This window comes from Chiloscyllium plagiosum, unplaced genomic scaffold (genome assembly GCF_037043375.1).
Source record: "Chiloscyllium plagiosum isolate Xiang-an unplaced genomic scaffold, Cpla_swu_hap1 HiC_scaffold_31, whole genome shotgun sequence".
In the NCBI taxonomy this organism is placed as follows: domain Eukaryota; kingdom Metazoa; phylum Chordata; class Chondrichthyes; order Orectolobiformes; family Hemiscylliidae; genus Chiloscyllium; species Chiloscyllium plagiosum.
This window is the reverse complement of record NW_028270169.1, coordinates 9401475-9425249: the sequence shown is the minus strand read 5'-3', so window position 1 is coordinate 9425249 and position 23775 is coordinate 9401475. Positions and strand designations below refer to the sequence as shown.

The 23775-nt window shown below is 40.4% G+C and overlaps 1 protein-coding gene and 1 long non-coding RNA gene across 6 annotated transcripts in view; one reads left to right on the top strand and one right to left on the bottom strand.

The window, feature by feature from the left end:
• Window positions 1-23775, bottom strand: part of LOC122563903 (uncharacterized) — a 222279-nt gene that overhangs the window by 48883 nt on the left and 149621 nt on the right. The window contains exon 5 of the long non-coding RNA XR_015752318.1: window positions 16345-16458. This is a non-coding gene — a long non-coding RNA (uncharacterized LOC122563903). The remainder of the gene's footprint in view (window positions 1-16344; window positions 16459-23775) is intronic.
• The window catches only part of vmp1 (vacuole membrane protein 1), a 202626-nt gene that overhangs the window by 87154 nt on the left and 91697 nt on the right, over window positions 1-23775 (top strand). For 4 of the 5 annotated variants that reach the window (XM_043718127.2, XM_043718128.2, XM_087977210.1 and 1 more), the window contains exon 6: window positions 10246-10410. The exons of the other annotated variant lie outside the window; for it this stretch is intronic. In XM_043718127.2, coding sequence (XP_043574062.1) covers window positions 10246-10410 — 165 coding nt within the window. The remainder of the gene's footprint in view (window positions 1-10245; window positions 10411-23775) is intronic. 5 annotated transcript variants of the gene reach the window in all.

Here is a 23775-nt window from a genome sequence, read left to right as displayed (position 1 = left end):
GTTATAAATTAGAGTCAGCAGCCTTTTGCGTGTACTTCATTTATATTTGAGGATTAGTGAACTCTTGAGCCAATTTTATAACAATTGAATACAATACGCTGACAGATCTCAACTTTGATCTGCTGAAGAAATGATTAAGGGTGAACAGTTCTGATAACCTTGGATTCAGGCTCATTGACTTTGACCCTTGGTATATTTAAAAACGGGCTATCAGAAGTGTTTAAGAGCAGTCCCTGGTGCTGCACAGATTTGCTTAAGAGGAATCTGTTGTGCGATCCTGAAAACGTTGACCAGGAAATGATTCAATTTAAGTTGAGTGTTTTAGATCTTTATTTATTTGCAATTCACAAACAATGAATGATTTTACAATGTCCAAGATTTAGCATTCTTTATTTTTGTCCGATCTATTATGATTGGCATCAATGTATGTTTGAGTGCACAAAAGTTGAGGAAAGCACGAAACAGAAGAAAGAAAGAAACTTTGGATTGAGTTGCTTATGAAACAACAATAAAATACAGGGAGATATTCATAAACTTGTGGCATAGGTTGTGAATGAATTTCAAAGTAGATAATTGTGAAGTGGTGCGGTAAGGAAACGTAAAGGAAAATACATGCATCTTGCTTAACAATCTAAATGAGGTAGATTTAGATTAATACAGCCTTTTGTTTTAGAAAACTACGTTTACTTCTAGAGAGTTAGAATTGAGGGGGGATAAAAACATGCTAAGCTTGTAGAAAATTTTAATTACATCACCCTTGGAGTAGTCAGTACTATTCAGGACTTTCATAGTATACAAAAAATATACAGATATTGGTGAAGGTGCAAATAAAAATAAAATTCATGAGCACGATATGAGAACTATGTGGATATATTTGGCAGGAGGCCTGATCAGACCAAAGGTTGAGCTTGAAGAAGTCTTCAAGAAAATGAAAGAGTTTAAAAGGGTAGATTGGAGAAATGTTTTTCTGTTTTAATAGGGAGTCCAAAAGTAAGAGTCAAAAGTACAAAGTAGACACTCATGTCCAATCACAAGTAATTAGGAGAAAGTTCTTTACCCAAAGAAAGGTTAGAATGTGTAATGTACTATCATGCAGTGATTGAGTTGAACATTTAAGCTAGATAAGCACACAAGGGGAGAGAAAGGAATAGAAGGTTTTTTTTATTCACTCAACATGTTTACGCTACTGGCTTGGCCTGGATTTACTGCCCTTGGATGGGCTGCAGCATATAAAACTACATGAAGGTGGGTGACAGGATGCTTGTGTGGAGCATAAAAGCTGGCATTGACAAGTTAGATGAGTAGAACACTCTCTATGTAACTTTGTCTCTAAAATCATGGGCTCTTTAAGTAAAAGTAGGCATTTTATTTACCAAAGGTTTACCAAACACCAATTTAATCACTGGATCTATTTTTGGTCATGTTCATTAAGGTGAACTTGTGAAAATGGTACTCAAAAAACCAGTAAGTTGCTTCCCCTCAAATGTTATTACTCAAGAACAAAGAAAACTTCCAGCCCAGGAACAGGGCCTTCAGCCCTCCAATCCTGAGCCGATCCAAATCCACTGTCTAAACCTGTCGCTCAATTCCTAAGCATCTGTATCCCTCTGCTCCCCATCCTTCATCCATCAACTTGGTCACTTCCTCAAAGAACTTTAAGTTGGTAAGGCACAATCTCCCCCCAAAGAAAATCATGTTGCCTATCACTGATGAGCCCATTCGTTTTCAAATATAAATAGATTTTATCCCCGAGTACCTTCTCCAACAACTTTCCCACCACTGACGTCAGGCTCACTGGTCTGTAGTTATCCAGAATATCCCTACTACCCTTGTACAGGGGGACAACATGAGCAACCCTCTAGTCCTTTGGCACCTCACCTGTGTTTAAGGATGCTAAAAAGATATCTGTCAGGGCCCCAGCTTTTTCCCCTCTCGCCTCCCTCAGCAACCTGGGATAAGTCCCATCTGGTACTGGAGATTTGTCCATCTTAATCTCTAGTTTACCCAACACATCTTGCCTACTTATGTCAATGTGATCTAGAGTAATCAAACTTCCATCTCTAATCTCAACATTCATGATGTCCCTCTCCTCAGTGAACACTAATGCAAAGCAATCATTCAGAATCTTACCCATTCTCTCAGGTTCGACACAGAGCCATCCTTCATTATCCTTTAGTGGACCAATCCTTTCTCTGGTTACCTGCTTGCTTCTTATATAAGAATAAAAGGCTTTGGGATTCTCCTTAATTCTGCTCGCTAAAGCTATTTCATGACTCCTTTTAGCCTGCTCGATTCCTCGTTTAAGACTGGTCCTACTCTTCCGCTATTCCTCCAGGCCCCATTCTGTTCTTAACTGCCTGGACCTTACGTACACTTCCCTTTTCCTCTTAGCTAGTCGCACGATTTCTCCTGTCATCTACAGTTCACGAATCTTGCCTTTCATATCCTTTGCTTTCAACAGGGCATGCCTATCCTGCACTATCTTTAACCTATCTCTGAAAGTCTCCCACATATCAAATGTGGACTTCCCTTCAAATAGCTGTGTCCAATCCACATTTCTCAGCTTTGTCTAATTTTTAAATAATTGGCCTTGGCCCAGTTTAGTACTCTTCCCTTAGGACCATTCTCATCTTTGTCTATGAATATTCTAAAATTAAGAGTTATGGTCACTGTTCCCAAAGAAATCCCCCACCGCAACTTCTACCACCTGGCCTGGCTCATTCCCCAACGCCAGGTCCCATATGGCCCCTTCCCTCGTTGGATTATTTACATACATCTCTAGAAAACTCTTCTGGATGCGTCTCTGTCCAACCTCTGACTCTAAGTGGATCCCAGTCAACGTTAGGAAAATTAAAATCTCCCATCACCACCACCCTGTTACCTCCTACATCTGTTTCCACCATCTGTTTATCTATTTGTTTTTCTACCTCACACTCACTGTTGGGCAGCCTGTAATACAGCCCCAACGATGTAACTGCATCCTTCTTATTTCACAGCTCCACCCATAATGCCTCACTATTCAAGCCCTCTATAGTGTCTTCCTTGAGCACAGCTGTGGTATCATTCCTGACCAGCAATGCAACTCCTCCACCCCCCCCCCCCCCCCCCACCCCGCCCAAATTCCCTCCCTGCCCTGTGTGAAGCATCTATATCCTGGAACATTTAGTTGCCAATCAAGCCTTACCTTCAACCAAGTCTCTGTGATTGCAATAATGTCAAACTCCCAGGCACCAATCCAAGCCCTAAGTTTATCTGCCTTACCCACTATGTTTCTTGCATTAAAGTATACGCACTTCAGGCCACTAGTTCTTTTGCGTTCATCTAATCTCTGCCTATTCTTCCCCTTATTAATGCTATCTTCATGATTCTTAGTCTCCAGTTTCCACCTCGCTGTCTATTTGTCTTCTCTTCTGGTTCCCAGCCCCCTGCCACATTAGTTTAAAAAGTCCCCCAAGGACATTTGTTCCAGTCTGGTTCAGGTGTAGACCACCTTCCCCAGAACCGGTCCCAATGTCCCAACGAATCTGACCCCATCCTTCAAGCCACGTGTCCATCCTACCTGCTTTTTTCATTTCTATGCTGGCTAGCACGTGGCACTGGTAGTAATCCCAAGATCACTACCTTTGAGGTCCTCTTTTTTTAACTTCTCTCCTAGCTCCCTGAATTCTGCTTTCAGGCTCTCATCTCGTTTTTTTACTTGCATCGTTGGTGCCTAATGCACCAAGACAACTAGCTGTTCACCCTCCCCTTTTAGAATGCTCTGAAGCTGATTGGTGACATCCCTGACCCGAGCACCTGGGAGGCAACATACCATCTATCTAAAGCACCAGAGCAAGTAGAAAAGACTTGGTCTTTGACAAGGTGTTAAACAGACACCAATTATATATCACTTCCCCAATACTATAAGGAAGTATTGACTTGGGTTAGGTGTCTGAACCCTGAAGTAGACTTGAATGCTTAGTTTCTTAAATGAAAGGCAAAAATACTATCTAAGCCAAATTAGGACAATGTTAAAATTTGGTATTGAAGCCATTGTGATTTGTAGATGAACTGAGCTTAAAAGGAGAAGACCACTATCAGAGTTGATACCTTGGACACAGAAGTTTGTTTCTAGTTATTAAACATGAGAAAATTGTGTTACTGTTCCTTTCTGCATATTGCTTCTGTAAATGCTGCTGTCTATAATTCTTCTCAGAAGCTGCCGGTCAGGTGTTTAATTACATTTTCCAGAGAAACAACTTGTCATGTATAATCTTCAGAATTGCTCCCGACAGAGCTATAACAGCCATGAGTGCTTGGGGCTTTGGAACTGTCCTTGATGAGAAAAATGTGTCTCAAAAATTGCCAAAAAAATGATGTAGCAAATGTAAAATGTAAATATTGGTTACATTTATTTTCCAAAGGAAAAATGTGGAATTTCTGCCATTCAGATGGTTGAGCTGTCCAGAGGAAAATTAGGGAGGGAGGCAGTGTGGTTGACCGATGTTCTGTGTTGATGTCTGCCCTCTCTGGGAGACTGTTTTGATGACTCATTAAAAAGAATGGCAAAAGAAAAATTCCAAACCCTCCGACTAAACTGAGATAGAAGAAAGTACATTTTTAAAAATTATGTGTACTTGATTGTAGATTATACTGAGAGAGGTTGGTAGCCTTTTACAATGTCTGTACCAATACTTTTGTAATTCCAGTTATAAGAATACTGGACAAGCCCTGATTTTCATTAGGATTTGGTGATAGACCATAATCTTACTAAAAACATGGAAAAATCTAGGGCAAGAAAATAATTGACATGAATCTAGGGTTGAATTGAAATACCAGATGATCTTTATTATATAAACTTCAACATAACCAAAAGCAATAATGACTAAATGGGTATGATGAACAAGTACAGTAATGATTATAAAGCAAAAATATTGTGTATGCAACTTGGATTCTGACGTTCAGGATTAACCTAAGGCTAATAAAAGATGGGTCAGCTCAGTTCACTGAAAGACTGATTTGTAATGCAGTCTGTTTGGGTTTAATTCTCACACCAGCTGAGGTTACCATGAAGGACTCCTTTTCTCAATCTAATCCCTTGCCTGAGGTGTGGTGACCTTCAGTTTAAATTACCATCAGTTGTGTCTCTGTCATGAGAGAGCAGCCCTATGATCTGGTAAGACAATGGTGACTTTACCTTAACAAAAGTAAACAGAAACCACAGTTGAAAACTGCAGAGACTACACTTTAAATGGTTGGTGTGTTCAGGGCAGGTTTCACCTAGATGTTAGTACTACAGTGGGTCAAAAGGATTTTAAATTCAATTTTTGGTGAAGGGCTCCCATTTTTTCTTTTTAAGATCTAGCCCTGGAATGCCCTGAATCTCTGATCTTGACTCAGTTACTGCTCATATTTAGTAGTTCAGTCTCTTCTTTTGGGACCCAAATTTATTAGGAATCCTGAAAATGCTTCTCTGTCCAAATTACTGGCACAATTTCAGAGTTAATGAGCCAACAAGTTTCAGCTGAAGTTCTAAATGCCAATCTTACTTGCTTGTGTTAATTTAAGTATAGTTGAAACAGCTGAATTCCAGAGTTGAGATAGTCATGACTACTCTTGACACTTACGTTCACATTGAAGAGTTTGGCATCAAGGAGCCCTAGTAAAACTGGAGCAAATGGAAACTGGGAAAACACTGCTGGAAGACATAGCACAACAGACAATAGTGGTAGTTATTGTTGGTGAGTCATCTCAGCTCCAGGGCACCCTTGCAGGACTTCCTCGGTGTAAATATTCTAATCAACCTATACAGATATGTTATGGCACACCTCTAGAGCAGGTGGGACTTGAACCTGGACCTCTTGATCCAGAGGTAGGGACACTACCACTGCCACAAGAGTCCGTCAGTTGTAGCATCTTAAGAGTGGGCGGCACGGTGGCACAGTGGTTAGCACTGCTGCCTCACAGCGCCAGAGACCCGGGTTCAATTCCCGACTCAGGCGACTGACTGTGTGGAGTTTGCACATTCTCCCAGTGTCTGCGTGGGTTTCCTCCGGGTGCTCCGGTTGCCTCCCACAGTCCAAAGATGTGCAGGTCAGGTGAATTGGCCATGCTAAATTGCCCATAGTGTTAGGTAAAAGGGGTAAATGTAGGGCAATGGGTTGGTTGCGCTTCGGCGGGTCAGTGTGGACTTGTTGGGCCGAAGGGTCTGTTTCCACACTGTAAGTAATCTAATCTAATCTAATCTAACCTCCTTTTCAGCTGCTTCAATAATGACCTTCCCTCCCTCATAAAATCAGAAATGGGAAGCGTACTGATTGGTGCTTAATAGTGTACATTCATAACTGCTAAAATACTGAAGCAGTTCATATCCACATGCAGCTGGGACAACATCCAGTTTGTAGCAAGTTACAATTGTGCCACACAATTACTGGGCAGTGACCATCAAGAAAGAGCTGAAACTTTATTGCTGGAACAGCACAGCAGGTCAGGCAGCATCTAGGGAACAGAAGATTCGACGTTTCGGGCACATGTCCTTCTTCAGGAATGAGCAGAGAGTGTTCAGCAGGAGAAGATAAAAGGTAGGGAGGAGGGACTTGGAGGAGGGGCGTTGGAAATGTGATAGGTGGAAAGAGGTCAAGGTGAGGGTGATAGGTCGGAGTAGGGTGGAGGCGGAGAGGTCAAGAAGAAGACTGCAGGTCAGGAAGGCGGTGCCGGGCTGGAGGGATTCGGCTGAGACAAGGTGGGGGGAGGGGGGATGAAGAAACTGGTGAAGTCCAAGTTCATCCCCTGTGGTTGGAGGGTTCCCAGTCGGAAGATAAGACGCTCCTCGTCTTATCTTCCGACTGGGAACCCTCCAACCACAGGGGATGAACTTGGACTTCATCAGTTTCTTCATCCCCCCTCCCCCCACCTTGTCTCAGCCGAATCCCTCCAGCCCGGCACCGCCTTCCTGACCTGCAGTCGTCTTCTTGACCTCTCCGCCTCCACCCTACTCCGACCTATCACCCTCACCTTGACCTCTTTCCACCTATCACATTTCCAACGCCCCTCCTCCAAGTCCCTCCTCCCTACCTTTTATCTTCTCCTGCTGAACACTCTCTGCTCATTCCTGAAGAAGGGCATGTGCCCGAAACGTCGAATCTTCTGTTCCCTAGATGCTGCCTGACCTGCTGTGCTGTTCCAGCAATAAAGTTTCAGCTTTGATCTCCAGCGTCTGCAGACCTCACTTTCACCATCAAGAAAGAACCTTATTGATGGTATTACCATTTCTGAATCCCTACTGAACTTCTGTGAGCTACCATTGACCAGAAATTAAACTGGACTTGTCATATAAGTACTATGACTACAACAGCAGGCCAGAGGCTAGGAATCCTTCAGTGAGTAACTCATCATGTGACTTGTGCCTTCTATATGGTGCACAGGGTTTGAACATGTCAGGAATATGATGGAATACTTCTCACCTGCTTGGGCGAGTGCAGCTTCAACAGCATTCAAATAGCTCAACACAATTCAGGACAAAGTACATCCACAAACATGCACTGATGCTCAGTAGTAACAGTGTGTAACATTACAATATTTCATCAAGACTGCTCAGACAGCATCTTCCAAACCCCTGACCACTATCACCTAGAATATAAGGGCAACAGATACAACGAATTCCACACCTGTAGGTTCCTCTTCAAAGCACCTACTATCCTAAATTGGTAATATATCACTGTTCTTTTATTGTCATTAAATCCTTGAATTCTCCCAAATGGCATCGTTGGTCTATCAAAACCAAATAGACTGCAGTAGTTCAAGAAGGCACTCACCATTCCCACCTTCTCAAGGACAAATAGGGATGGGCAGTAAATAGCCAGTGACACCCAACTTCCTGAATGAATTGATCTTTAAAAAAGAGACAGTATTGCTTGTAGGCTTTCCTGACCCAGTTTCAGCAGCATTGAACTATTTTGACTTTCCAGGGCTGGTTTTGAGCTCTTACTTTTCCCAAGCCAACACTCCCTGGATATTCTCCTTATCCGTAACTGCCTGTAGTTTGCCAACAGCAGCACATGCTGTTTGGACCCACCTCTGTGTCAATATCCCAACATAAAACACAAATGGATCATTAGCTCACTTGGCTGGACAACCGGACAACAGCGCAAGTTAAATTCCCATACTGACTTAAGTTAGTATGTAGGTGCTGCCTCGTCAGCTTTGTCCATTATCTGAGGCATGATGACCGTTGGGTGAAACTTTACCAATCATTTCTCTTGAGTGAGATAATAGCCCTATGGTCCTCTTGGACTGTAGTGACTTTACCTGTTAAAACATATGAACCATCAACTGGATATTTACTGGAGCACCAGCCCAGTTAGTCTCTTGAGGATACTTAAAAACAAAACAAGGTAGCTTGCTTTTGTTTTGCTGTTGAATTGTTTCTTATAAGTTGACCACTTTATCTTCCTCCTTCCCTGCCTATCTGGCTGAGAATAAAGTAGCTTTCTGAAATTTGCCTCTGTTTGTTGAACCTGAAATAAAAGCTACCAGTTCAAGTCTGATGTGCAAATGTGTAGCTCTAATTTAGCTGGACATACAATGTAGATATTTTTAAAATATGCACATAAAAGTCAAGTATTGATTTCAATACCAAATTCAGACAGGAATGATAAGCCCTTGTTAGGGGCTGCATGCACAGCATTAAATACGGTTAAATTCTAATATTTCCAATAATTACTAGGTTTGAGTTTTGTCTGTTAATGTACAAATTAATGTATTTGCAATTCTGGTTACACAGCTAAAGAATAAAGATCTCCCTTTTAAGAATAGAATTTGTTATTTTCTTAGAGTCATTAATATGTGGATTTCTCTTGCCCGCTCCCCCAGAGAATGGTGGAGGCTGGGCCATTAATTCCTCCTTGAATAAATTCAGGCTTTCATAGACAAAGGAATTTATAGAGGTAAATGAAGTTGAGACCACAACTGGATTAGCTGCAATCTTATTGAATGACAGACCAAGCCTGAAGGGTTGAATAGATACGCCTGCTCCCAAGTCACATGTGCAATCCCCTCAAGTATATAATCATTGTGTTGCTTTGCCAAGTGCACATCTCTTCTGAGTCAGAAGTTTTCTGGGTACGAGTCTAATTCTAACAACTTGAGCAGACATACTTGACTGAATAGTGCTGTACATATATTTTGGATGCAGAATAGTGACGCTATGTCTGCTTATTCAGGTGAAAAGAAAAGGTACCATAGCATTGTTTAAACCAGAGGTTGTTCTTCACAAGTGATCCAGCATTCCTCCTTTAGCTAATATTGTCAAATTACCTTCAAGTTGTTCAGTTTACTGTTTGTGGATCGTGTCCCATTTTAACTACCATACTTGACTAATGATGAATTAAACTCTCTCTTAAAAAAAAATCATTCATTGATTTGGGACATTCTTGAGATACTATGAGATGTAGGACAAGTTGAATTTTATTTGCTTTGGCTCTTTTACAGCCTCCTCCAAAATTAACCATAAAGAAGTGTCTTTTTAATATATGCAGCTTAATATTTAATGAGTCGCTAAGAAAGGGAGAGGGAGATCCCCATTTTTGCAACTCGCTTGTAACCGATACACCCAAATTCCTTTTTTCTGTGCAGGGACATCAGAAATCCATGTACAGCATTGACTTCCAAAAGCAGAAATCAATGCATAGGCACGTCGATTTGGTTTTCACAGAATTTCAAAGGACCTGCGCAACTGTGCAGCTTCAATACAGCGTTGTTTAGCTTTGCACTGAGTATATCAAGCCAAGCAGAAAATAATTCATCAAGATTCTATATTTCGCACAGTGATTTATGTCTAAAACACATTGCCGTCTCTTGGAAAAAAAAGCTGGCAGTGAGTGTAGGCTTGTTTGCTGAATTTTTTGTGTGTGCTTAGAATTAAAGATCGTATACCTAGTTTTAAATAATAGGAATGAATGTAAGGGGATTTCGCGTACATTACTTTCTCTTCATGTTGCTGGTTGGCATTCTTTTTTCTTTTAAATTTCCCTTCCTTCATTCTCTTGCTATATGACTTGATAAATCCAAATAAGATCAGAGACTTGCCCCAAAATAAGCTTCATGCATTTGTTGCATTTTAAAGATCCCTTTTAAACATCTATTATAAGAAATAATCAGTTTTCTTAAATGCAAGATATGATGCAGTTTAGTAGCTCTGAAGTTTTGAAAATGACAGAAGTTCTATTCTTCCATAATTAAACATTATTTTTTATACATTATCTTCAGGGTCCACATATTGCTTCAGTGACATTGGCTGCTTATGAATGTAACTCTGTGAATTTCCCGGAACCTCCGTACCCAGATAAAATAATCTGTCCAGATGAGAGGTTGGAAGAGACTATCTCACTGTGGGCCATTATTTCCAAAGTCAGGCTGGAGGCCTGCATGTGGGTAAGATTCCCATCATCTAATTTACTTGTGAATTTTATTGGTGTCTTGTACCAGTATGCAATATTAAAATACATTACACTGCTTTAAAGAAAATGGTATGACTTGGGTAGGGGACTGGGCATACGACAAGAGAACGAGATTGGGATAAGAAGTTGGAATAGGGATTATGAAATTGGGGCATATAGTATTGGGGATGAGAGATTGCGTTGGGGGAATCCAAAGTTGTGGAATGAATTGAGGTATTGGATAGCGGTTTGGGAGCAGACATATGAAAAGAGCAGGACAGTGGAAATAATTAGATATGTCTTTGATCAATGGGCCTGATAGACTTGTGCAGTTCAGGAGGCTGTTCAGGTCAAGATAATTGGATGGGATCCAGAATAACATTGAAAGGAATTTATGCAGGATAGAGGAAGCCAACCTTTTGGCACGAGGAAGTGGGCACATTTAATGCCTTTGCAGGAGGTGGTGGTGGTGTCAGTGAGCAAATTTCAGAATGCCTCAGAATGAAGGGGTGACCCTTTAGAACTGGGGTGAGGAGGAATTTCTTCAGCCAGAGGATGGTAGAACACATTGCTACAGAAGGCTGTGGAAGCCAAGTAACTGAGTATGTTTTAAGACAGCGATGGATAGGTTTTGGATTAGTAAGTGGATCAAAAGTTATGGGAAAAGACAGGAGCATGGAACTGAGAAATACATTAGCTATGATTGAATGGCTGAGCAGACTGGATCCAAGGGCATATGTGTATTGACACAACAATCATGAATGTCTTCAAAATAATTCAAAAAAATTGATAGAAATGCAAATTTTAAAAAAGTGTCAAGCAGTAAAGCTTAATTGTGAAACCAAAGTTTTTTTTTGGTTAAGAAACAATGGTAATGAGAAAAATGATGAGCCCCAATTATGATCACTGGGGAAGGGGGTGGTGACTGGGTTGAGCTAAGGAGTTAGGTTTAATTAATACTGACCATGGGTTGCTGCCTCGTGTAGCCACTCCGAGCAGTCATTGGTGTAATTCAAAGGAAATTGGTGGTCAGAAGTGAGTTGACTCTTAGCCTGAGGTTTCCTTCTCTTTGATCCTGCTTCTCTTCTCTCCATCTTCCTTCCATTCATTCACTTTTTGCTGACTCGGGAAAGCAGCCAATATAATCAAAGTCCCCTCCCATCCTGGTTATACTCTCCTCTTCCATCGGGCAGAAGATACAAAAGTTTGAAACATGTACCAGCTAATTCAAGAACAGCTTCTTCCCCACTGTTTTTGGATTTATGAATGCACCACTCCTATATTAGAGTTGATCTTTCTCTCTCCTTCTCTGTAGCTGTACCACTATATTCTGCATCCTGTTCTATTACCCTGATGTACTGATGCAAGGAATGATTTGTCTGGTTTGCATGCAATATAATGCTTTTTACTGATCTAGGGATGTGCCAATAATAAATCAAATCAAATATTCCCTTTTCTTTTCCCACACTCTTATCCCTTTACCTCTTTCTGCCTGATCCCTTTTAATTCTCACTCTTTGCTGTAGATCCCCTACAACATGCCATCCCTGCCTGACCCTTCTAAATCTGTCTGACTTATTTGCCCTCTTAAGTCTAAGGAAATCTAAGGCTTGGTGCTCCAGATTTCCACCAGCATGAATTTTGCATGGAAATGAAAGTGGCCAGGTTCTTCTTTCTGGAGAAACTTAAATGCTCTTTGGTAAATGGCTATTTAACAAACAAATGAAAGATTACATAGTGGGAGTAACCAAATTGCCAGACTGTCATTTCTGTCTTCCTCACGCCACTCACTGTCATGGCCTAATTTGCAGTTCCTTCTGCCATCTGACTCTCATTGCCATTTTCTCGTGGTGCAATTATCTCCTTCGTCACCTTGTCCAAAGCCAAAGCACCCTATTGGAGACCTGGCCCAATTACTTAGCTTCACAGCTCCAGGCCTCTAGCTGCTTGTTATTCCTCCAGTCACAGAAAATCTCTCCCTCATATTTGTTGCTGATAGGTTCCCCAGTAAACCTTGCAGCAGCAAAGGAAGGTCCTGTAATTGAAAGAGCAGCTCCTTGTAAAATCCTTTACTAATACTTGTGTTTGAAACTTCACCTTCAACTGAAAAAATTCTAAAAACAATAAGCCTTACATCATTTTTTTTCCTGGTCAGTATCCTTTCCATGTAAGGTTATGTCATTATTAGTTGTGGGAAGCTTTTGAATGAACATTGGTGAGGCCACTTTAGAATACTGCATGCAGTTCTGGCTGCCCTTCTAAAGAAAGGATGTCATTAAACTTGAGAAGATGCAGAAAAGATTTGCAAGGATGTTGCTGGGTTTAAGCTGTAGGGAGAGGCTGAATAGGATGGGGCTGTTTTTCCTGAAGAGTTGGAGACGGAGGGGTGAACTCGAAGAAATTCAGAAATCATGAGAGGTATGGATAGGGTGAGTAGCCAAGGTCTTTATCCTGGAATGGGGAAGTCCAAAACTCGAGAACATAGGTTTAAAGTGAGAGGTAAAAGATTTAAAAAGGACCTGAGGGGTAACTTTTTCCACAGAGTGTGGTGCGTGTATGGAACAAGTTGCCAGAGGACGTGGTGGAGGTTGATACAATTTTAACATTTAAAAGGCATCTGGATGGGTATAATAATACGAACGGTTTAGAGGGATATGGGACACATTCTTCCAAATGGGAATAGGTCAAATTGGAATGTCTGGTCGACGTGGATGAGTTTGACCAAAGGATCTGTTGCTATGCTATATGACTCTGACTCTATAAGTTGTAAATTCATCTACCAGTCAAACAGCTATTGAGCTGAACAAAATTCTCTGGAGTGGGCTGTAGGTTGAGTATCATTCATATGAGACAGAAGTGGAAAATGGAGCATGGAATCGGTACATGGTTGAATTGGATAGGGAGAAGACGGTGTGCCCAAAGGGCTGTGAGGAAAACTAGGATAGTGAGAAAAAAATGTGGAAAGCCTTTTCAAAGAATTGAATAGGTATGATGGGCCAAGTGGTCTCCTGTGATGTATGATTTAACATTTAATTAAGAGTTTAAGGACTGTTAGGAAGCTTCTACAATTTTCTACTGTTTGTTTCTAAGTTTTCTCCCTTCGTTAACTATTTGATCTTGGCTGATATCATGCTTAAGAGCTGCAAATGCGTTCTGCAAGGCATGAGAGATTGGCTTGACTCCTGTCATGTTGTACAGCAGACTCTCCTCGAAAAATCTGCATGTGTAAAGCTGTTGAAAATGATATCAAATTTGTTCTCTGGTAGTGCATAATTGACACACACTGTCGAAATTTAAGTACAAAGAATGACCATTTGGGTGAGGTGGTCCAGAAAAGACTTGGGATTAGAGAAAAAAACTGAGACAAAAGAAAGTGGAGTTGTGGGGAGGTGGGAAATATTATTAGCTTATTCGTTGTGAATTGCATCTTGACCAATAGCAACAGTATCCAATACACTCTAAGTGAACATTCTTCAAGTATGAATTTAATAGTGGGTGTTGGCAAGCTATTTAACCATGCTGGCTGCTCCAACTGAGGCTATTCCTGTGTGAATGGTTCCCTCAACCAAGGAATGTTTGAACTCTGAAAGTGCTGGAAATATGCCACAAGTATCAGTTTTGAAGAAGTGTAATTTTTGACTCAACGTGTTAACTCTTTCTCACCTAATATGCTGCCAGATTTGCTAATTAATTCCAGCACTTCGCTTTTATTTCACATTTCCAGCGCACACAATATTTTCCATTAATATAAAAGCATGCACACTGGCTGAAGTTTAGATTTCCTTTCTTGTTTGAAATGAATGAGATTTAATGCCATCAGCCCCTCTGAGTTTGGTTATCTCTGCATAGGGCATGGATCAAGTTTGGATCCAACTTTTTTCTATCTGGTTCAGGATGGATGAGATAATGTCATCTTAAGCTTGTTCATCTTATGCATTTAAAAGATACTGTGTCATCATTCGAGGATGAGCAGGGTGTAGTGTTCTGAGTAACATTCTTCCTTAACCAAACACAATTCAAAAATAATTTAATTCAGACTAGTCTTTTATTTATTCTTTCATATGATATGGATGTAACTGGCTCGTCCCTAATTTCCAATGAGAAGAGTAGGTGATGATGTTCCCATAAAACTGCTGTTCTTGTTCTTTCAGGTGGTAGTGGTTGTGGACTTTGACAGCGCTGTTGAAGAAGCCTTGGACAGTTTCTTTGGTACATTGTGTCATTGGTACACATTGCTGCAACTGTGCACTTTTTGATGCATGTTTAAGGTCGTGGCTGGGTTGTCAATCAAATGGGTTACTTAGTCTTTGGTGTTCAGTTTTTTTGAGTGTATTTTGAGCTGAACTCATCCATGCAAGAGGAGGGAATCATATTACATCTCACTTGTAGATAATGTGGTGCCTTGTAGATAATGGATAGATTTTGAGTCAGGAACTGACTTACTTGCTCTGAAATTGCCAACTTTCATTTGCTCCTGAAATCAATCCTTAAGTCAATGTAACTCCCAGAGTGTTAATGGTCAGGAATTCAGCAGTTGTACACCATTGAACAACAAGGAGAGATGGTTGGGTTTTCTCCTTCTGGTGATGTAGATGTCACTTACCACTTGTGAGCCCAAGCCCGAATTTAACTATAGTTTCAGTTTCTTGTGGCATGTTGACACAGATGTCAAGGAAAATATAGTGAAAAATGTTTGTTGCCACAATCTAGCACCACTTTGAGTTACAAAAATAATTTTTAAAAATCACTTAAATACAGCCCATCTTCCATTCAAAATGGGTCTCCAGCATTGCTCCAGTGCTTCTGCAAGGTGTTCCGGACATCAAGGAGTACCCGCTCTGGGTACAGCAACGATAACGCTGATGCCCCAGGAGACCATGGTGCCGCAACTGCTGCCAGTTTGCTAACACCTGCCAAGAGTCCATGCTCCAGGTCTACTGCATCCCAGAATCTCCACTCCTGGTCTTCGGCCATCAGGAGTCCCCATTCCAAGCTGCTGCCAGAAGTCTCAATTCATGCTGCTGACACTGTAGCTGCTGATATGCTATCACTGCTCCAGTCTCAAGAAAAGAAAAGGTCAAAATGTAAAGAGGAGAGATAGTGGATGGGCTCAGGAATCCAAACACTACTGTGCTGGCACCGCCATCTTGTGAGGAAAAAAAAGACCTACTTCAGTAGATCATTGGCCCATTGAGTCCACATTATCCCTATGAAGAGTATTCCACCCATACCAAATCCTGTACCCTATTCCCATAACCAATTCAAAAATGCTTAGTTTGGGCTCCACCAAGATCACCTAATTTCAGCCTTGGTCCACACATTGACAAAATAATTAAATACCAAAGTTGTGATAAGAATGACTATTGTTGATGTTAAGATGACATTTGATCAAGCATGAAATCAAGGAGCCCTAGCAAAACTGAAGTCCATGATTACCGAAGGAGATTTCTGAAGTTGTACCCAGCGCACAGGAAGAACGTCATTATTGAAGGTTAATCATCTCATCCACAGGCACTGGTGCAGGGGTTACATAGATTAAGACTGAGGGGATGGTGATAATGGTCTGATGTGTCGATGATCATGTTTGTGAAATCTCCTTGTCTGGTTAGTTGTTTAATTATCCTCCACCGTTCACAAATTGGCAAGGAAGGACTGCAGAACTTTAACCAGCTAGTTGTGTGACTGTTCGAGGCGGGGAGTGGGGTGGCGATGGTCTAGTGGTATTATCACTGTACTGTTAATCCAGAGGCCTAGATAATGTTCTGGGGGCCAAGGTTTGAATCCTACCATGGTAGGTATTGTAATTTGAATTCAACCAAACAAAAATTGGAATTAAGAGTCTATTGATGACCATGAAACTATTGTCAATTGTCAAGAAAAACCCATCTAATGCACTAATATCCTTTGGTAAGGAAATATGCCATTCTTACCTGGTCTGGTCTACGTGTGACTCCAGACCCATAGCAATGTGGTTGACTTTTAACTTATCCTCTGGCAATTAGGGATGGATAATTAATGCTGATCCAGCTGGTGACTCCCTCATCCTGTGAATAAATAATAACAAAAAATTATCTCTGTTTATTAGTATGACACATTGAAAGTATGTTGATTCTCCAACCTCACTAGAACTGGGATTTTCACAAAATTTTATGACTTAATCAAAGTTCCTAACTTATCAACAGAGGTTAACAAAAACATTATCTAGGTTTACGGACTAAACAAGGAATGCTATTTATTACAGATAAATATAATCTAACCACAAGTAAACAGCTATGATATGAATTATCAATAAATGTCTCTACCAGTTAAAACCTTGACCCCTTTAAAACCCATACGCACATGCAAGCAAATATGTCAGTGTGGGAAATGAATTGGGGAAACAAAGTTCAGTCACATCAGTCCAAAGTTTTTCATGAGATGTTCCTATTGCTTCCCAAACTCATCATCTATTTTTTGATCTCTGTTCTTCAGATTCTTTTACTTGACAAAAGCACAGGGTGATTGGTACACTCATTACAAAGTCTTCTACTTACTAGTTAGCTGGTGGAAAAATATAACAGACTTTCTTCAGGTACTTTTACTGAGAGAAAGAGAGAGACACACCTAGATCTTGCTGCTTCCAGTTTGGAAAATGTCTGCCACTGTATCATTCACACCTAATAAGCTGTTGATCTGCCCAGGAACCAATCAGTATTTCCAAAAGATGTTCAGTAAAGACGCCACATGGTGCATTTTCAGATTGATAACCTGTAACTAATGGAATGCTAGAAGGGCATTAGCACTGGGGTCACAGTTATTTACGAAATATGTTAATGACTAGATGACAGAAGTGAAGGTATTTCAACCAAGTTTGTGGATGATGGCAAAGTAGGTGAGAATACAAGTGGTGAGGATGACACCAGAAGTTTACAGGGGGTATAGACAAGTTGTGATTGGGCAAAAATTTCGCATATGGAATATACTGTGGGAAGTTGAGGTTATATACTTTGGCAGGAAGAACAGAGGAGCCGAATATTATTTAAATAAGAAAAGACTATAGAAGACTGCAATGCAGAGGGATTTGAGAGGGATCCATGCATGAATCACAGCTAGCCTTCAAGTTCAGTTAGTAAGAGGGAAGACAAATTCACTTGGTTTTTATTTAAAAGGAGATGGATCATAAAAAGATACAAAACTAAAATGAAATGAAGCATTAATCATATATCACCTGGAATATTATGAACAGTGTTCATCTCCATCTAAGGAAAGGTACACTGGTATTGGAAGCAGTTCAGCAAATATTCACTGTGTTAGGCTAGTACGATTGCAACATTTAAAAGGCATCTGGATAGGTATTTGAATAGGAAGGGTTTGGAGGGATAAGGGACAGGTGCTGGTAGGTGGGACTAGATTAAGTTGGGATATCTGGTCGACCAAAGGGTCTGTTTCTGTGCTGTACGTCTCTGACTCTATGTTGATCCCAGTATAGAGAGATTTTCTTATGAAGAGTTTGGGTGGACTGTTCTTGTACTCAGTGTAGAAAACTGTGTGGACACTTTGTTGAAATATGCAAAATTCTGATGGGACTTGACAGGGTAGATGCAGAGAGGATATTGTCCCTCTAAACTTTTAAAAAGGTGTAATCTCAGAGCAAGGGTCACCTATTTAGCACCAAATGAGGATTTTTATTTTGTTTTGCTCCAAGGGTAGTGTGGAATTCTTTACCACAGGGGGCTATTGAGGCGAGGTCATTAGGTGTACTCAAGACAGAGCGACAGATTTTTTTTTAATCAATAAGGGAATTGAGGATTATGGAGTTAAGACAGGAGGCAGACAAATATCAGATCAGCCATAATCTCATTTAATGGCCTGAATTGCCTACTTCTCCTAAATCTCATGGTAATCGTAGAGCTGTTGTCAGGCTAATGCATAAACCGCTACCCAGTGATAGTCAGATTTCGCTCTGCACACATACTGCAGAACCATGCTATCATATTTCCTCACCCATTGCTTGCAAAGTATGAATATAACACAACTCATAAGAAGGTGTGGTTAAGGAGGTGTTTAGCACACTTGCCTTCATTGTGCAGATCTTTGAGAATAGGAGTTCTGACGTTATGTTGAGGTTGTACAGGGTGTTGGTGTGGCCTCTTCTAGAGTGCTGTGTCCAGTTCCGGTCACCCTGTTATAGGAAGGATACTATTAAACTGGAAAGGGCTCAGAAGAGGTTTATCAGAATATTGCCGGGAATGAAGGGTTTGAGTTATAAGGAGAGACTGGACAAGCTGGGACCTTTTTCACTAGAGCACAGGAGGTTGAGTTTATAGAGGCTTATAAAATCATGAGGGGAATAGATAAAGTGCATGGCAGGTGACTTTTCCCTAGAGTAGAGAATTTCTAGACTCGGGGCCTATTTTTAAGGTGGTAGGAGAAAGATTTAAGAAGATATGGGGGCAATTTTTCTGCAGTGGTTTGTGCTTGGAATGAACTTCCAAATGAAGTGGTGGATGCGGGTACGGTTAAAACATTTAATAGACATTTAGATAAGTACATGAATAACAAATGTTTAGAGGGGTATTGCCAAGTGCAGGCAAGTGGGACGAGTTTAGTTTGGGATTATGGTCAGTGTGGACTGGTTAGATCAAAGGGCCTCTTTCTATGCTGTAAGACTCTATAACTCATTAGCATAGTTCCAGCAACTTGTTCAGAGTACATTAATTCCTTCCTCAGTCTTTGCTTTCAAAACAGTCCTATTCCCATTCTAATCCAAGATTTAAAAAAATGGTATTTACACTATAATATGCTTCTATTAAACATGCTTGTATTCCTGTTTTTCTTCCCCCTCTCACTGGCTCTCACCACCTACTGCAGACCTGACTGACAGACGCAGGATTCAGGGTTTATCCAGTTTAGTATACTAAGCTACACTGAGTATTGGATATTGAAATCCACAGTACATTCTGTGTCCTTAATATCCTGAATGCTTCTTCTAGTCGATGTGCTGCTTGGAGAGGCACTAATCCATCAGCTGAGGGAGAGCAGTAAATGGCAATTTACAGGAGATTCCCTTGCCAATGTTTCACCCCATGCCATGAGATAGCATGAGGTTTGGAATCAACTTTGAGAACTCTCAGAGCCATTGCCATCCAAATGTATGCCATTGTCTGTCATCACTTGAGATTGTTCTGTTGGTAGAGAGAGGGCAAGAGCAGGAATTGTATTGGAGGAGTCTGGGACATCAGCTGCAAGATATGATTTGGCAAATGAGACTTACCAGACTTTTCCAATTTTGACACAAGCCAGTCCTCCCATCTAACAAGTATTTGTCATTGCATCTTATCCAAGTTAACTATAGAAGTTAACTGCAAAAAATACGGAGGTATGGCATTGAGGGTGAGTTGGAGGTTTGGATTAGGAGTTGGCTGGCTGGAAGAAGACAGAGGGTAGTAGTTGATGGCAAAGTTTCATCTTGGAGTGCCATCACTAGCGGTGTTCCGTAAGGATCTGTTTTGGGACCATTGCTGTTTGTCATTTTTATAAATGACCTGGGGAAGGGTTAGAAGGTTGGGTGAGCAGGTTTGCGGATGATATGAAAGTCGGAGGAGTTGTAGACAGTGAGGAAGGATGTGGCAGGTTACAGCGGGATATAGATAAGCTGCAGAGCTGGGCAGAAAAGTGGCAAATGGAGTTCAATGTAGCTGAGTGTGAGGTGATTCACTTTGGTAAGAGTAACAAAAAGATGGGGTACTGGGCTAATGGTCGGATACTTGGTAGTGTGGATGAGCAGAGGGATCTTGGTGTCCATGTACACAGATCTTTGAAAGTTGCCACCCAGGTAAATAGTGCAGTGAAGAAGGCATATGGCGTACTGGCTTTTATTGGTAGAGGAATTGAGTTCTGGAGCCCTGAGGTCATGTTGCAGTTGTATAAGACTCTGGTGCGGCCACATCTGGAGTATTGTGTGCAGTTTTGGTCGCCATACTATAGGAAGGTTGTGGAGGCACTGGAACGGGTGCAGAGGAGGTTTACCAGGATGTTGCCTGGTATGGTAGGAAGATCGTATGAGGAAAGGCTGAGGCACTTGGGGCTGTTTTCATTGGAGAAAAGAAGGTTTAGGGGTGACTTGATAGAGGTGTACAAGATGATTAGGGGTTTAGATAGGGTTGACCATGAGAACCTTTTTCCACGTATGGAGTCAGCTATTACGAGGGGGCATAGCTTTAAATTAAGGGGTGGTAGGTATAGGACAGATGTTAGGGATAGGTTCTTTACTCAGCGAGTCGTGAGTTCATGGAATGCCCTGCCAGTAGCAGTGGTGGACTCTCCCTGATTATGGGCATTTAAGCGGGCATTGGATAGGCATATGGAGGATAGTGGACTAGTGTAGGTTAGGTGGGCTTGGATCGGCGCAACATCGAGGGCAGAAGAGCCTGTACTGCGCTGTATTCTTCTATGTTCTATGTTCTAAGGCTGAGAAATGGAATGATGATAAACTAATAGAGAGATATTTGGCCTGTAGAAATTTGGGAATCACAGCATAATGGAATTGGGCACAGAATGACCTTACTGAATGTTGGAGCAGGTTCAAGGCATTAGTTCTATTTTTTTCTTGAGTGCTCAGCATGCACACATGTGCTGTACATGTCATGCTGAGGCCACTGCTATGATGCATGCCTAACTTTGAGTCCAGTTTGTTCAGTGTTAAAGAGATATTGTGTATTAAAAAATTAACCTTTAACAATTCCCACTAAGCAGACTTTGCAGCAATTCCAGTCTTTTCACTCTTATTTAGATGCAGAATAAAAGCTCCAGAGTGCCATTATAATTGCCAGATGGTTGGTCCTCTAAAGACCAAGGCCAGTCATAAAAACAGACTTAAATCACGCTCCAAGACATCTTTCACAAAGCAAGATCATAAAATTCCCCTGTGTAATTTTCAGAACTTTTCAAAATTCCACCATCATAGGACCAGCTAAGTGGCTGGAACTGCAACTGGAAAAATTCTTTTACTTTTAAAAATAATTGAGGATTAAGTTAGTAATAGTGATTTGCATAAACATGATGTTTATGAACTGTGTAAATAATTGTAGTTCCATTCAGCTTGGCTATATATTTCTATTTTTATTATTCTAAATTTAGTGCAATTCAAAATTTGAGCTGTTTTTCATTTTGATATTGCTCAACTTATTTTTAAATCTACAAAATAAAGTCAGCTTTATTTCTTCTCACTGATTCAAGATAAAGTACAGGTTTTTTGATTGGAAATTTGAAGCTTGACCTAATAGTCTTTAATATTCCTTTTTGAAAACAAATTTGCCAAGATGCTGGAAGAGTACAGTATTTGTACATTCATAACATATATTGTTGTCACTTTTTCCTCTACCTTTGCTCTACTTAAACCTCGGAAGAGGAAGCTTTGTTCAAACATGGCAAGGTCCAAACTCATGCAGCTGAACTAAAGTTGGCCAAGAGTTTGTTTGAGTGGACAAATTGAATGTACCTTTTTAAAAATACCAGGCTTCCCCTCAGGGATTTGATATTATGTTTGAGGAAAGAAAATACACGTCATATATATATTTACGAATAAGTTTCCCTTAAAAAGTGTCTGAGTCTTGTGAAAGATAAGGGGTTATTTCTGACCATTAAACTTCTCACCATGTTAACCAGAACAGGGTCAGAAACTGAAACTGTAGGGAGAGGAGATTTAATAACTGCAGCTGGGCTAAACAGGGATGGTGCTGTGAGGGGAGTTTGGTGTATAAATGGGCATTGAACTGTTTCATCCACAATGGATTGGAATATGCATTGTGAATAGAAAAAGCATGGGCCCCATGCAATCTAGTGAGAACTTTGGTAGTTGCAAGTCTTGACTTTCTATTCCTTAGCTTAATTGAGAGCAAATGATTTCCACAGAAAAGATTGTAGCTTACGAGTGAATAAATATGAGATGTGCTTTTCTTCTCAACCTTGGACATTAAATCTGGCAGGAGGGACTTAAAATCTGTAAAAATTAAATTTTAAGTTAATTTTAAAATTAAATTGTCTCACTCATATCATCTAAAACTGTAATATGCAGCCATAATTTTGTACGTTCGAGGCAAGTTATTTTGATTTTCAGAGGGAGTTAAAAGTAATGCCACCCAGTGGTGCAATATTCAGTGCAACCTCAAGTTTCAGTTCTGTAAGGTGTAATCAAGGTCTGGTGGGGATAAAAATTGTATCAATTATTTTCTGATTTGATTTGTTGCATGGTTGTAGTCATACACTTTTTAATGTGCAGATGGTGACTTAGTATAGAAGGCATTAGGAGAAAATCTTCAGATATGGGAGTTGTACTCAAAGACAAATCTTGAGTCAGGGTTATTTCTTTCCCTATTGATGCACACATTTGCTTCTTTTCTAACGAGGTTTTTCTTTTTTTTATGAAAAAATAGGTGTCTCTTTGCCTTTTAAATTTTCATGTTGTTTGTGCACTCTTAACTGAGCTCAATTTAATGCAGACTGCATTGTAAATCTGCAGTCTGTGCTTCCTTTCAACTTGTTACAGTTAGGAATTTCTGTTCCTATTTATAGTGGAAAGTGTTACAGTAAATTTGACATTAATTGTACCCCCTGCAAGTTTTGGTATGGCTGTGCCTTTTCTTGGGAGAATACTATTAATTACAGAATGACAAAATTGTGTAGTTTTCATTGCAGACTCAATAGCTCTGAGAAAAATGTAGAAAACAAAATTACTCTGAAATGGAGTCGATTCTGTATGCCATAGTCCATTACTACCTCTGTTATTCACTCCATTTGATCTGGGGAGTATACTGATGCAGGTAGATCTTCTATAATATGATTTTCCTATAATAGCAAAATTGCACTTTAGAAACTCCGCTTAAAGTGTTGGCGATGTAATTACATTACAGCCAACACATGTTAAAAAGTTTGTGCTTTAGAAACAGTGTCCCCATTTCGTCAATCGCATTGAATGAAATTGTGTTAACCAAACTTGCTTTATAGCCGAACAACCTGTGTTTGACTCCCTATGTACGATGCTATTGGAGATTGCCTGGTAATAGGAAAAATTTGTTTGTAGAATCGACAAGGCTTTTATTTAATAAAAGCTGTTGAAGCTAATGCACTTTGAGGTAGAAGACATTTTTAAAATACATCAAGTTTAACTTAGTTTCTAGCATGCAACAAGGTTTTAAAACAATCTACATAAATACTCAAGAAGGGCTTTTTCCCGAAACGTCGATTTTGCCTGTCCTCGGATGCTGCCTGAATTGCTGTGCTCTTCCAGCACCACTGATCCAGAATCTGGTTTCCAGCATCTGCAGTCATTGTTTTTACCTATAAATCTCAAGACCCTATTTTAGGTAGTGTTAGAACCCTTG